This window comes from Papaver somniferum, chromosome 10 (assembly GCF_003573695.1).
Source record: "Papaver somniferum cultivar HN1 chromosome 10, ASM357369v1, whole genome shotgun sequence".
Lineage (NCBI taxonomy): Eukaryota > Viridiplantae > Streptophyta > Magnoliopsida > Ranunculales > Papaveraceae > Papaver > Papaver somniferum.
Window position 1 is genome coordinate 79,072,794 of NC_039367.1, and position 13,052 is coordinate 79,085,845.

Sequence of the window (13,052 nt, forward strand, 5' to 3'; positions counted from 1 at the left end):
CTTCTCCGGAGTTTTCTCGCGATCCCTCTCATTGACAATCGTCATCTTATCTGCCTCCTCCATGCTTCTATGCGTTGTAATCTGCTCCTCGTTTATCCCAATGGTGAACACCATCAGTTGCTCCGCTCTTTTTGCTTCGCATACCCTCCTTTTTTGTTCTATCTTTCTTCTCAGTTTTTCATCATAGTTGTGGACATCCTTTTCGATACAATCTCGCGCATCCTTTAGATCTCCCTTGATCTCTCCTATTGCGCTTGGCATGGAAACTGCATGGTTTGATGATATGTAGATGCAACCCCTTTTATCCCATGTATCCACGTCCGATCTATGAGAGCGTTATAAGGTGAGTCTATAACTATCACACAAACAGTAACTTTTTGTTTCCAGCTCGCCCGCAAAAATCTTTACGACTAATTCTCCCTTCGGCTTTGACGCAACCCCGTTGAACCCATATATATTATATGTCGATGGTACAAGGTCTGAATCTTTATACCCAATGGTTCTAAATGCATAATAAAATAGTATGTCAACTGAGCTCCCCGTATCCACCAGGATTCTGTCTATTTCCCAAAAAATTTCGTTCTTGACTTCGTCATCCTCCCACTTTGAGTATTTCCCAAAATTTAAGGTTATGACCAATGGATCTGTGTGTGAAGCTCCTCCCTTTTGTGTGTCCTTTGATGAGAATGTTATCACCCTCTTTTGCCACTCTTCTAATGGCTCCTTCTTCGCCACACTGAATATCTCATTCCCTTCGAAGTCCCTCTTATGCACTCTTTTGAGTATATTATCATGGAAATTTTGAATGTTCTTGGCTGAATGTATTATCGAATTACAATTCAGTTTGTGGGTTCCCCGATCTATTTCGATTCGGTACACTTTTTGATTTTCATGAGATGGGGGTGGGGGCGGTTGTACATATCCCTTCAGAAAATGAGCGAGATTCCCCTGTTCCACTAGACGAAGTATAATCCTTCGGATGTTTCGGCAGTCATTCGTATGATGTCCATGAAACCGATGATACCTGCAAAATTCATGACTCCTAGTACTCGAAGGTGGTTCTCTTCCCATATTTGGTGGGGGTGGAATCTCTTCTGTCAGTACTATCGCTTCACATACCTTCTCCACAGTTGTATTGAGTCTTGGAAGCTTTACGTCTTCAAAGGCCGGTGCATTTGGTCTTCGCTCTCCAAACCTAGGTACTTGATTGTTTCTATGCTGATATTCTGTGCTATGGCTTCGGGGCTCATAATTCCTTCGTCTTGACTCCTCATACCTCTGTTGATCGATCCACTCCTGATCTCCGCTTGACACAACTACAAGTTTCGCCGGAACTGGGGTTGAAGGTTCCCCTTTCTCATATTTCGGATCATCCTCCACGACATGTATTGTTCTTGGTAATAGCCTTGAATTTCCTTCCTTTGCTGGAATTGGTGTTACTTCGCTGACTTGCCTCTGTTTCTCTTCCAACGATATGTATTCCTCTTGGTACTCCCTTAATTCATTCATTGTCAAGGAGTTCTGGATTATGAATATTTGGGTGTACAATAGGTCGATCGGGAATAAGGCGTTCACGAAGGATAGGATAAAAAATTTCTCATCAACTCGTCATGCGAGTTCGCTACACACTGTCCTCCATCTCGTTACTAGTCCTCGCAAACTTTCCGTTGGTCTTCGCCTTAGGTTGAACAAGGTCTCGATTCCTGGCCTCAGCAGGTTGTTACTTATGTACGTTGTTAGGAATATTCTCTGTGGGTCTTTAAATGACGAAATCGACCTTTCTGGTAGCCCGTCGAACCATGCCAACGCTTCTCCAGTCAAGCTCGCCGGGAAATATTTACAGAGTACCGTTTCGTTTCGTCCCCACTGCATCAATGATAAAGTATATTGTTTCAAGTGCTGCACAACACTTTCTGATCCGCTGAATATGCTTGAAAATGTCGGTAGCACGCACTTCTCAGGAATGTCTGCATACATTATCTCATAGGTGAACAGAGATTTATCTGCCTCCTCTATCGCCTCTGCCAGTTGCACCCTGCCACCTCTTGGCGAATTTTTTATCAGCGTCCTCATATCTCGTAGCTCATTCAATACCTCTTGGTTCAGGTTTCCTCCATTTCCTTCGTGATGGTCGCCTCTCATCACGCTAAGCCTTCCTTCCCCACGTCTGATTGCTTCCTCGTGTCTCCGGTTTACATCGTGTTGCCTTTCCTCCTCTCGCCTAATTTTTTCTTCGTTCCTCCTTTCTTCCTCATACCTTCGTCTTTGACATTCCCATCTTGTTTCCTCCAACGACCTTCTCAGATCACTTTCTTCACTGCTTTCTCTTCGTTGTCTCCTTCGTCGCCCTCCTCTGTCGTCCTCGCAGGCGTACCTCCTATGTCGTGTATCTTCGTCTCCTGACGATATTGTGTTTCCTTCCGAGTCCATGGCGTCATCCGTTGCTTCCTCGTTAAGTTACCGATTTTGTAATGCCAACATAGAGTTTTGCCTCATCAGTCGAGCATGCTGCTCCGCTAGATCCCTGTCTTGTTCCCGTTCAAGGCGAAGTGTCTCCCTTAGCTGCTCCAACGTCATGTGTTCCTCATCAATGTGTTCTTCCAACTCTTCATGGGTCATTTCTTCCTATGCAGCGGTGTCCGTGTCAGAAGTGTGTATCGAGCCTTTCCTAAAGTCATCTCACTAGTCTGATTATTCCGCCGTAGGTTCGCGTCTTTCCTTTCCCATGCAACCAATGTTTCTCCCCTTTCCATTCTTCCTCCTCTTTTCGCTTCCAAATGTTTGTTCCTCCTTGTTGCTATCACGTGTCTCGCCCGATCTGGTGTCCTTGTCATCAACTAATCTTGGTTCGATATCTTACGACTAATTTCTTGCCTTCAATCTTCCGATGCAATACCCAAGGATTACTCTCTCTCCTAGATTTCTAGTCTTAACTACGAATGAATCGTTTAATATCTACAAAACCCTAATTTTAAAACAACTCGCCAAAATCTCTAACTTCTACAATTATATAATAATTTCAACCTTTCTTAAACTCTTATATGAGGATGAATCCCCGATCTAAGTCCCTGTTTCTGGACACCAAAATGTAACTACTGGAAATCCAGTAGCACACCCAAGTAAGAAAAGAAACAGATCTAAGACATGATAAAGGTTTTGGATAAGAAATTCTTTATTGATTAACCACTCCAAGTAGTGAAAAATACAAGTTCTTGAGTACAAGGAAACCCTAATCTCTCACTCTAAGAAAAGCTCTCCCCTCTCCCCAGAATCCGACCTTTCATACATTGCCCAAGGACCCATATTTATAGACCAATCGACCTTAATAGCGTACATCTCATTTTACTTCGTCTGGATCTCGTGGAGATGCTTTATACTTCGCCCAGATCATTTTCCATAAAGTTTTCCCCTTTCTTTCGCTGACAACTTTGGATGTTTTTCGGGACAGCTGTCTCTTTTCTTGCTCCATAATTTACTGACTTCGCCAACTATCTTTTCAGGCAAGTAACCTTATTTCGCCAACCTTTATTTCGTGGCTGGTGTCTTGTTGGGTACTACAGTTTGATTCGTTTGTGTTTTAGATTCCTTATGCGAGATACTTCGCTTTAGGATGTTTCCTCTTCGTGCTTCGTGTTATTAGTTAGTGGCGAGGTAATTCTGACATTTGATTTGACAAGTCACTAACCGGGATCTTTGAGTGAGATTCTCAGTCCTATTTCGTGCCTTCCTGTGCGGCCACGTGGAGAGCCTATTTTTTATATCTACAAGCAGCATCTCCCTGAATTTCTTCGCTTCCTCATTAATCATTCTTCTACAACAATTCCTTTATGATCCGGGCATTACCATCATCTCCAAACCCAAGCTGCAACTCTCTCTACAGACTCAAGCCATGCGACGAAATTCACCACCATAATCACCATCACTTTCACTGGAAGCAAACTCTAACACACGACTAATCTTCTCAGCCGGAAAACTGGTCGTGTTATGTTGATGAAAGAAGATGATGGTGGCAGCCTTGAACTAAATGGTCGGTGCCATTAACAACATTTGAATTCCAGCTTACCCCCCCCCCCCCAGTAAATGACTCGACTGCCTTTGGCGGTCCTTTGAAACAGTCCACCCGTTTACAGAATGACTGCCCCTTAACGTAAAATGGAGGTGCCAATAGCATTTGTCCTCGAAAATGACCATTTTGTCCTTTTAGTTTTCCAAAATTCTTATTTTTCTCATAACTTCTTCATACGACTCAGAATGACTTCATTCTTTCGCTATTGACTTCGTCTTTTCGTTTTCATCAAGATGAAAAGTAGAAATATTGTATTTGAATGAGTTCCACTTGGTATTTGGCCCTTCTCCACTTGTATACTTCACTGTTGTAGCTATTTCCACTTCTTTTTGGATGATTCACCTAATAAAACAAATAAACTAGATAACAATTATAATATAAGGTAATATGCAAGAAATATAACTAAAACCAATGTGGAATTGACACTCAAAACATGTAAATCAAGCAATTATCAATGAGATATATGTGTCTTTTACCTTTTGTAAATTGAACTGATATCTCATATATGCTCAGAAGTTAAATCTATTATGTTTTTTATAAACTAAAAATAGAACAAACTCTTTGAGAATTTTCTCGTAGCATCTATCTACTCGTGATCACACTTCTGCGTTACTACTGCGTTATACACTCCGTAATATTTCCTTATGTTGAGTCATACCAATTAAAATTATCTCTTTGTTCGTAACTGGCATTGAGATTAATTTAAGTCGATGTTTAGGATACAAATCCATGTGATTTGTTAATGTCCGACAAAATCCTTCTTTTTCACAAAAGTAAGGTCACTCATGTTGTTCTATTGAGAATGGCATCAAACGGGGGAGAGTTATTAAATGAACTTGTGCTTAATTGCTATATCTTTGTGGGGAACATGGATATGAAATTTAAAGGGGATGCTTGTATCTTAAATCTCCTAGATGAGTGCTAAGTATTTCATACTATGTGATATCATCTAAATAAAGTTGATATAAAGAGTTACATGTTAACAATGTTATTATGTATTATCTCTATCTTCATTACATGTTGAAGTATCTTTTGGTTGAATTCATTACGATCCCATGATATTCATACCTTTGCCAATTTTTATTGACAAAAAGGTGAGAGTTAATTAGTAGTTTCGCATTACATACATATGGTTTACGGATCATTATGTAAGGGAGAGTGAATCAATAATCTATAGGTTTCACCTATCATGCAAAAGATATAAGTATTGATTAAGGGGCGGAAATTTATCACCGTAGTATTACTTCAAAGTTGTGATACAATTGAACTTTGGAGAAGATAATAATACTATGTTTTTGTATAACGACGATTGAGAATATTTATTTTCAAAGTTGTTATCGCTACAAATACTGATCTTCAGCAACAATGATGCTGAGTAGAACACGTTTGGAATCATTGCAACTCGAAGTAACGAAGAATTCAAGGAGTTGAAGGAACCAAGGAAATCACAAGTGTTTTTTGAAGGAGTTTATTTCTTTATCCATATGTATTGATAGTTTTGTCACTAAAATTGACAAAGGGGAAGATTATTAGAGCATTGCTCGGTCGAACTCACAAGTGTTGCTATCTCAATCTTGTTGTCAAATTTAGTTGTCAAAACTATATTTTGATTTCTAGTCTATAAGTGTTGCTATCTCAATCTTTTTTTATCCATAAGTGAAGACTAAACCACGTATTTCTAAAGTTATATTCATCTTTCTATCTATGAGATGTTGTCGCGTAACTAATTAGACTATCGTAAGCATATCAAGAATTTCGAGTCAAGTTTATATTGTAATTAGTCCTCGGAGTATATATGACTAAGCTTAATGAACATTTGTTCATACTTGATAAATTTTGGTTAACAAAAATTTATTGTTCGTAATCTAAATTATGATTCAAGACTATCATATGTAAATATCCTGGAACAATGATATGCATGTGTCATTGATGTCATTTGGGAATGTTGCGAACTGATCTAGAGAGAAATATAAAACTACTATTATTTTTGGATACAAGACAGTATGCATACCGGTCTTACAAACTAGGAAAACTGTTATAGGTCCGGAACCGTAGTACATGTACCTAGTACACGTACCGGAGTAGCTATATGTCGACAACAACTTTTTGGTACGCATACCAGTATGCATACCTTAAAAATGCTTGTGAACTCGTGAAACCCGGAATGGTACGCAAACCAGACGTTTTTGGATTCGGTGTGGTACACATACCGGAAAATTTCTGTATGTTCCGAAACTCTAATTTGTCTTAATGTTACACATACTCGGTACACGTACCATGAAAAATATGATCATGAACAAGGTTTAAGTACACGTACTTTTCCTGTCGAATAATTTCAAATGCACATAAAATTATTTATGTGAGATAACTAGCATTTGAACAATCTCTAAAAACACTATAGACATATTTGATCACATGATTGTGACTCAAGATTAAAGTCTTAAGTGTTATATGAAAATGCTCAAGTTTACAGTTCAGTTGGCTGGTTTCGGCTAACCATTCATAAATGTTGTCTTTGTACAGGGTTCGGTTACGGTTCATCCTAACCAGAGTGTATATCTTGTTATGTCCATTCCTTTGTTGTTTGGAATACGATCAAAATGAGTAAAGCAACTTGAGATAGTGATTTCTGTCTTGAGATTCACGTGTGTGATCAAAAGGTCGAAGACGCATGGATACTGAGGAAACTAAGTAACTACGGCTAGTTTACTTGGTTTTAACTATACGAAGTTGTCTTATGTTCTTCGTATAACAGCTTAATTCTGAGAGTATCCAAAAATGGACTAGGTCCTGGGATTTTTATGCATTTGCGGTTTCCTCGTTAACAGAATCTTGTGTGTGTTATTTACTTTTTTTCCACATTATAATTGTTATTATAATTGAGTAAATAATATTATTGTGTGTTAATCCTAATCACTTGACATTGATCCTATAATCAATCTGTTTCATTACAGTAACTATTGTCAAGTGAATATCAAGTTGTCGCATTGTCTCGACTATTGTCGATAGACGATCACACTTGGTATCCAACTTACATATACCTTCTTTCTCATAATGCCTATCTAAAAGCCAAAAGATCAAACTCAAATACGAATCATTTACAGATATGCATGCCAAGAGTGAGAGATGCATGGATTTGAGGTCAAACAATACATTAGCTCATACTCATCATTTTTCAATTTTATTAACATCTATCTGAAGTTGAAATTCTCCTTCCAAATCTTCAGCTGTATATGTTGAAATATATTCTTCCTCATCAAGTTAACTAATTAAAGAGTATAACAAATCTTAAAATTGCCATGAAATCAATTTAAAGATGTTGAGTAGACTTAAAGTAAAGAATCAACTTAAACTCTATCAGGAATCAGTTACTTGACAAGTGTAAGGCCGTATTTCTTACAAAGAAACATGGATTCTTAGATATCGTCTATTTAATTAGCTTAATCACGAATTTCAATCTTTAACTACAGATCGAAAAGTTGTCGACCCAAAAAGGGGGTATTAAGTATATATCTAGAAGGGGGTATTAAGTATATATCTAGAAGAGAGTATTCTTAGAAGTCAGAAGGATATACATTCAGCAAGGGCCAGATGCAATTAAACATAATGATCAAATCAAAATTAGCTAGTTCGGGTATCCACCGAAATATCTAAAGGGAACATTATCAACTAGCTTTACAATATTTTTCTAGGAAGAATGCATGCCACCATCCTTAGTAAAAAATTTCTGAAAAGTCCATCCCTAGTAATCACTCTCTTTATATATAAGAACTTGTATAGAGTTCATTTTCATCCATCACATTCAATTGTATTCTAAATCGCATTTAGATACTAACACTCTCTGATCATTGCTCAACCTTTTGCTCACTCACTCACGTTCAATCCACATTCCTTACGACAAAAGTCTTCGATTACAGTTAGGTTTCCTATATAAGAAGTTTGAATGGATAGAGTAATGAAGTTGGCTTCACAAAAAGCAGTTGTGATCTTTAGTAAGAGTTCATGTTCTATGTGTCATGCAATTAAGAGACTCTTTTATGATCTCGGTGCTAGTCCAGCTATTCATGAACTTGATGAAGATCCTAGAGGAAGGGAAATGGAGAGAGCGTTGCTTGGGCTTGGCTTTAGTCCTACTGTTCCAGCTGTTTTCATCGGTGGTCGGTTACTACGGTTAGATTCAACTAGCACCGTAATGTCACTTCACCTCAATGGATCCCTTATACCTATGCTCAAAGAAGCAGGGGCAATATGGCTTTAATACCCATCTTTCACTCTTGATATATACAATGTCAAAAGTGACTTAAAACTCATTTCCATCGGGACTGCGTACCTAATTAGCTCTATCTATCTATACTCTACAGAGGCTATAATGTTTTCGAAGTGGCAATAGATAATACGATACGAGTATTTCTATATGTTTCAGTATCTAATAAACTCATACTTAAGTTATTACTATTACATCCTTTTCATATATTTTGATTGAGATAACAATATTCTTCTTAATGTTGTTAAATCCTAGTGTGACATTACCTTCTTTTTTAGGGTTCCTTTGGAATTTGAATTGTAAAAAGAAGAGACAACCTAAGACCTGCGAAGTTTAACCTGTCCAAAACAAATATATTCCGCAAGTGATATAAGAAACTGAAATGTTCAGGTAAGGCTCATTTTGGCGCCCCATTAAAATGGTACCCCTTTCGAGTGATCGATCATACGGTGGGCTATGGAATGAGTCTTTTTAACACTCATTCACTGCCCAAACCAGTGAGTGCTGATTTTCAGCCGCTTAGCGAAGACTTTCGACCTCTCACTCGTTCCCGTGAGTGTGTGAGTGATTTTGAGAAAAAGTTGGGAGGTTCACTACCATATATAGTAGCACCTAATTTGTTCAAATCGAACGGGAGTCATTCACATTGAATGAGAACTCTCGCTCCATGGCCCTTACTCTCAGGCCATGCTGTGAAAATTTGGATATCATTGTGAACCAACTTATATTAGTACGGAATTTTCGCATTGTTGCAACGCTAGCTTGTTTATGATGTCAGTATTGTCAGTGGGTCACCGAGAGATAATGATTCTTACGTAAGACATCAAAAACGACAGTGCTTATACTGAGTTTTTACATTTTCAATTAAAAGCATAAATCCAACTAATAGTATCCGAACTGCTAAGATTAGGCTCCATCACATTGGATATCAATCATTAAGATTAGTCTAACATCATTCTTAGTTGGGAGTTACAATCGGCCTTTTTTTTTATGGATTTCTCAGTATCCATAAAGCAAAAAAAAATATCTGACATTTGAGCTTTTTTTTTATGACAGTGATTAATTCCAGTAGCATGACCCCTTTGTCCAGAAGATAAAAAAACTCATCAGATTGGGATATACACAAATTGATTGGGGTATACTTATTTTGTTCTCAACCATAACAGTGGGTTAAGAGGTATCTAATGTGTACAAAGTTATCTAATTACCCTTCCCCTAATGATAACTAAAACTACTCCCTTTTTGGTTTTAGATCCGGACGTTATTCTTTTCCTTCTGCTTCATCATCAATCTAATGATCAATTCGTTTCCCCTTCTCTATATTTCATCGTTTTCAAATGAAAAAAAATTCATCGTCAATTAATTCTTTAAAACTCTATCGAGTACTTTGTTATGTTGTTTGAATGACATATTAGGTCGGAAAAATTGAAATTATTGAATTGCAGTTATACGGTCGTCATGGTATCTCTTCGTCGAGCATGACGACTTTTCATATTTGTTTTCAGTCGTCAAGGTTGTAGAATGAATAGCGTGATGACTTTTTAAAGAGTTTTGTTTCTGAAAGTAACATCACAGGGTCGTCATGATCTTCTGTTAGGGTTCTAAACCAAAACAACAACAGCAGAAAACTAAATTGAATAACCTTAAGATAGAAATCCTTTTTATTGGGTTTTAGCCACCTCTGTTTAATAAACAAATAAGAGAACTCAGTTTATAATTGATTGAAGTGTTTTTACAAAACTCAGGAGTTGAGTATTTATAACTACTCAATACTTGTCTACCAAGAAAAATACTTACGCGTTAAAGAACCTAACTAAACAAGGAAACTAGCTAGTTAACTAAATAAGGAAATATTGTGGTTAAGGAGTCTGCACGCAACATCCCACCCTCCTTGAAAGAATGCTTTTCCTCAAGCATCAAATTCTGGAAATCTTAAGAGTAGTTCATCAGCATCTTCCCAAGTAGCTTCCTCCACTGGATGATCTTCCACTGAACTAACCATTTAGTGCCTGCATTAGCCCCTTTCTTGAACATCTTTCGCTCCAAAACTTTAGCTGGTTCCCACTTATCATAATCTACTATAATCAGGAAATTGGTATCCACAACAGCTGAAGAACCAAGTTTCAGTTTCAGCTGTGAAACATGAAACACTGGATGAATACGACTTGAAGTAGGTAAGTCTAACCTATAAGCAACTGCACCAATTCTTTCAAGGATACGAAAAGGGTCGTAAAACTTAGGAGAAAGCTTAGAATAAGCCTGATTCGCAATTGTGTTTTGCCCATAAGGCTGTAGTCGAAGAAAAACCAAATCATTGACTGCGAAAGTTCTCTCAGTACGAAGTGTATCAGCATAATTCTTCATTCTTAATTGAGCAACTTGTAAATGGGACTTCAAGAGCTTTAAAGTATGTGTAGTTGCAGGAAATCCTACACTACACCCCTCACAAGATTTAATTAACATTCAACTCATTTTTGGATTAACAATCTTAATTTTATTGATGAATCTTTGAACAATCTTACAAGAAAAGATAAAGTAATCAAGAATGACCACTGCTCTAGATTTTCTCTCTCATATTTACTTGCTTCTCACTCAGAAAAGATCTCTCTCCTTTCCTTTACAACTGAACGACTATTTATAGGGAATTACATAGTGGATGACAGCTAATCTGTCCTTTATTTTCGGATATGGATTGCGACATTCTCGCAACCTTACAAATGTTAATCTCGCAAACTCCCTAATTTTCGCAGGACCATCGCATTTTTCTCATGATTTAGCTGACGTTGTTTATTATTTCGTTTCTGAAGTTGTTCTGCGACACTGTTGTGTTGTTTTGTTAAGAATTTCGCTGAGGCATTATTGTTGCGAGATTTTGATCCTACATCTTGCCTCTTCTCATATCTTCTCTGCGAAGTAGAGAACGATGTGAGAAATGTCGCAGCTGTCCATCTCTTCATATTCTGCATTTATCACACGTATCATTTCTTCCATCTATTTCTTGACACGTCTTTTGTAACCGCTGCTTTTCAACCGGTCACGTCTTTTCGCATTAATGGTGTTTATTTCTTCGAGTAAAAAAATCTTCTTTATATATTCTTCTTACTCTTCTTTCCATTTTATTTTTACTTTCTCTTCTCTTTTTACTCTCTCATCTCTGCAACTCTATTGTTCTTCCGTAAGTTCTGCTACTGTAATTCTTCCCTCTTCAATCTTCTTACTTTTCATCCATTCCCATACTTTATATTCATATATGCCTCCAAGCGGTCAAAAGCATGAGAAAACTTTTAAGGAAACCCAAAAAGATCTCGACGAGAGAGGTTTTACACTTTCTACCATTCCTGGTGAAAGTGCCAAATCAATTCTTTCTATTAAACTTTTTTCTGATCTACACTGTGATGATCAGATAATCATAGTTTCGCTGGGTCAAATTCTCGCAGGTCTCCCTATTCCTCTTTATGAACCTGACATTCCTGTATTTTATGATATTCTCGCTCATCCAAACTTCTCGCGAGCTATCTTTCAATTAAGTGGGGATTGCATCCGTCTGATGCTGGAGTTCGCTAATCGTGGTGCTGGTAAAGGATCTCTTTACTCTAAAGAACTTAGGGATCCTAAATTCGCAGACTTGTAGATAATCGCTGAAAAATAAACAGTAGCGAGTTTCTTTGAGAATTATGAATTGATCTCCATGAAGAAAGAGAATACTCGCTGGGGTATTCGCTTGAAAATGAAAGATAATATTGATGAAGGTAAAATAATCATGCAAGATATTGATTGGCACTCTGGTAAGAACACAACCCCTCGCCAATCCAAAGATGATAAATAGTACGTTTTTCTCTTGATGTTGAAAAGACCTTACATTGCTGGGTCAAATGTTCTTCCTGAGAATCTCGTCATTTATCAACCTTGGGTATTCTCTTGGTCCGAGAAGAAGAAAGAGGTATGTTTCTTCCAGTTTCGCCCACTTTACATTTATCTTTATTATTTTGTTCGCTGACTCTTGCGAAATTTTACAGATCCAGAAACTGAAAGATATCTACCACAGGACTGGTAAGGCTAGTACCTTGTTAGCTCTTCGCTCATACACAGATGAGGTAAGGAATATTCTCTTATGATTTTAAACAATATATTGTTGCCTCTATTTCTTATTTCTATCTGTGTGTGAAGGTTATTGTTGAAATAGAAGAGTCTGCCAATGTTGCAAAGACTGGTGATAAAGGCAAAGGTGCTCTTCGCAGGGAAAAACCAACTGCTCCTTCAAAGAAGAAAAAATCCGTTCTTCCTCTCCTTCAAATACTCCTTCTCATGAAAACTCTGAGAGTGATGAGGATGATGAGGATAATGATTACCTTGCTGCAAATGAAGATTCTCCATCTGAATCTTCTATGGCTAAGCTCTCTGGCATCTTTTTTGATTCTTGGCAATGAATGGGAGATAGTAAACTCGCTAATACCTGCAAAGCTCTCGCTACGATTTGCGATGTTCCTTTATTGGATGGTGATAATTCTCTTCGCGGAGTTTCTAGATCAGTGACTCCCAACTTCCTGCATTCTCATAATAGTCTGGTATGTTTTCGTCTTTTTACTTCTTCATTATTGTAACTCAAAATATCTTTCTATTTTAATACTTTTTACATTTTCTCGCAGGCTGGAAAAGCTTCTTTCGCTGTTGCCTCAGATCTGGAGAGGAGAAGGGAAATTCTTGAAAAGAAGAATCTTCAAT

General features: G+C 37.6%; 1 protein-coding gene across 1 annotated transcript; it reads left to right on the top strand.

Annotated features, from left to right (window-relative positions):
* The first annotated feature begins 7,774 nt into the window (after positions 1 to 7,774).
* LOC113315035 (putative glutaredoxin-C14) lies at positions 7,775 to 8,513 on the top strand. The gene has a single exon (XM_026563344.1). The coding sequence runs from the start codon at positions 8,010 to 8,012 to the stop codon at positions 8,322 to 8,324; it is 315 nt and encodes a 104-aa protein (XP_026419129.1). The 5' UTR covers positions 7,775 to 8,009; the 3' UTR covers positions 8,325 to 8,513.
* Positions 8,514 to 13,052: the final 4,539 nt, after the last annotated feature.

Coding starts and splice junctions, on each gene's coding strand:
- LOC113315035 (XM_026563344.1), top strand. CDS start 8,010: ATGGATAGAGTAATGAAGTTGGCTTCACAAAAAGCAGTTGTGATCTTT.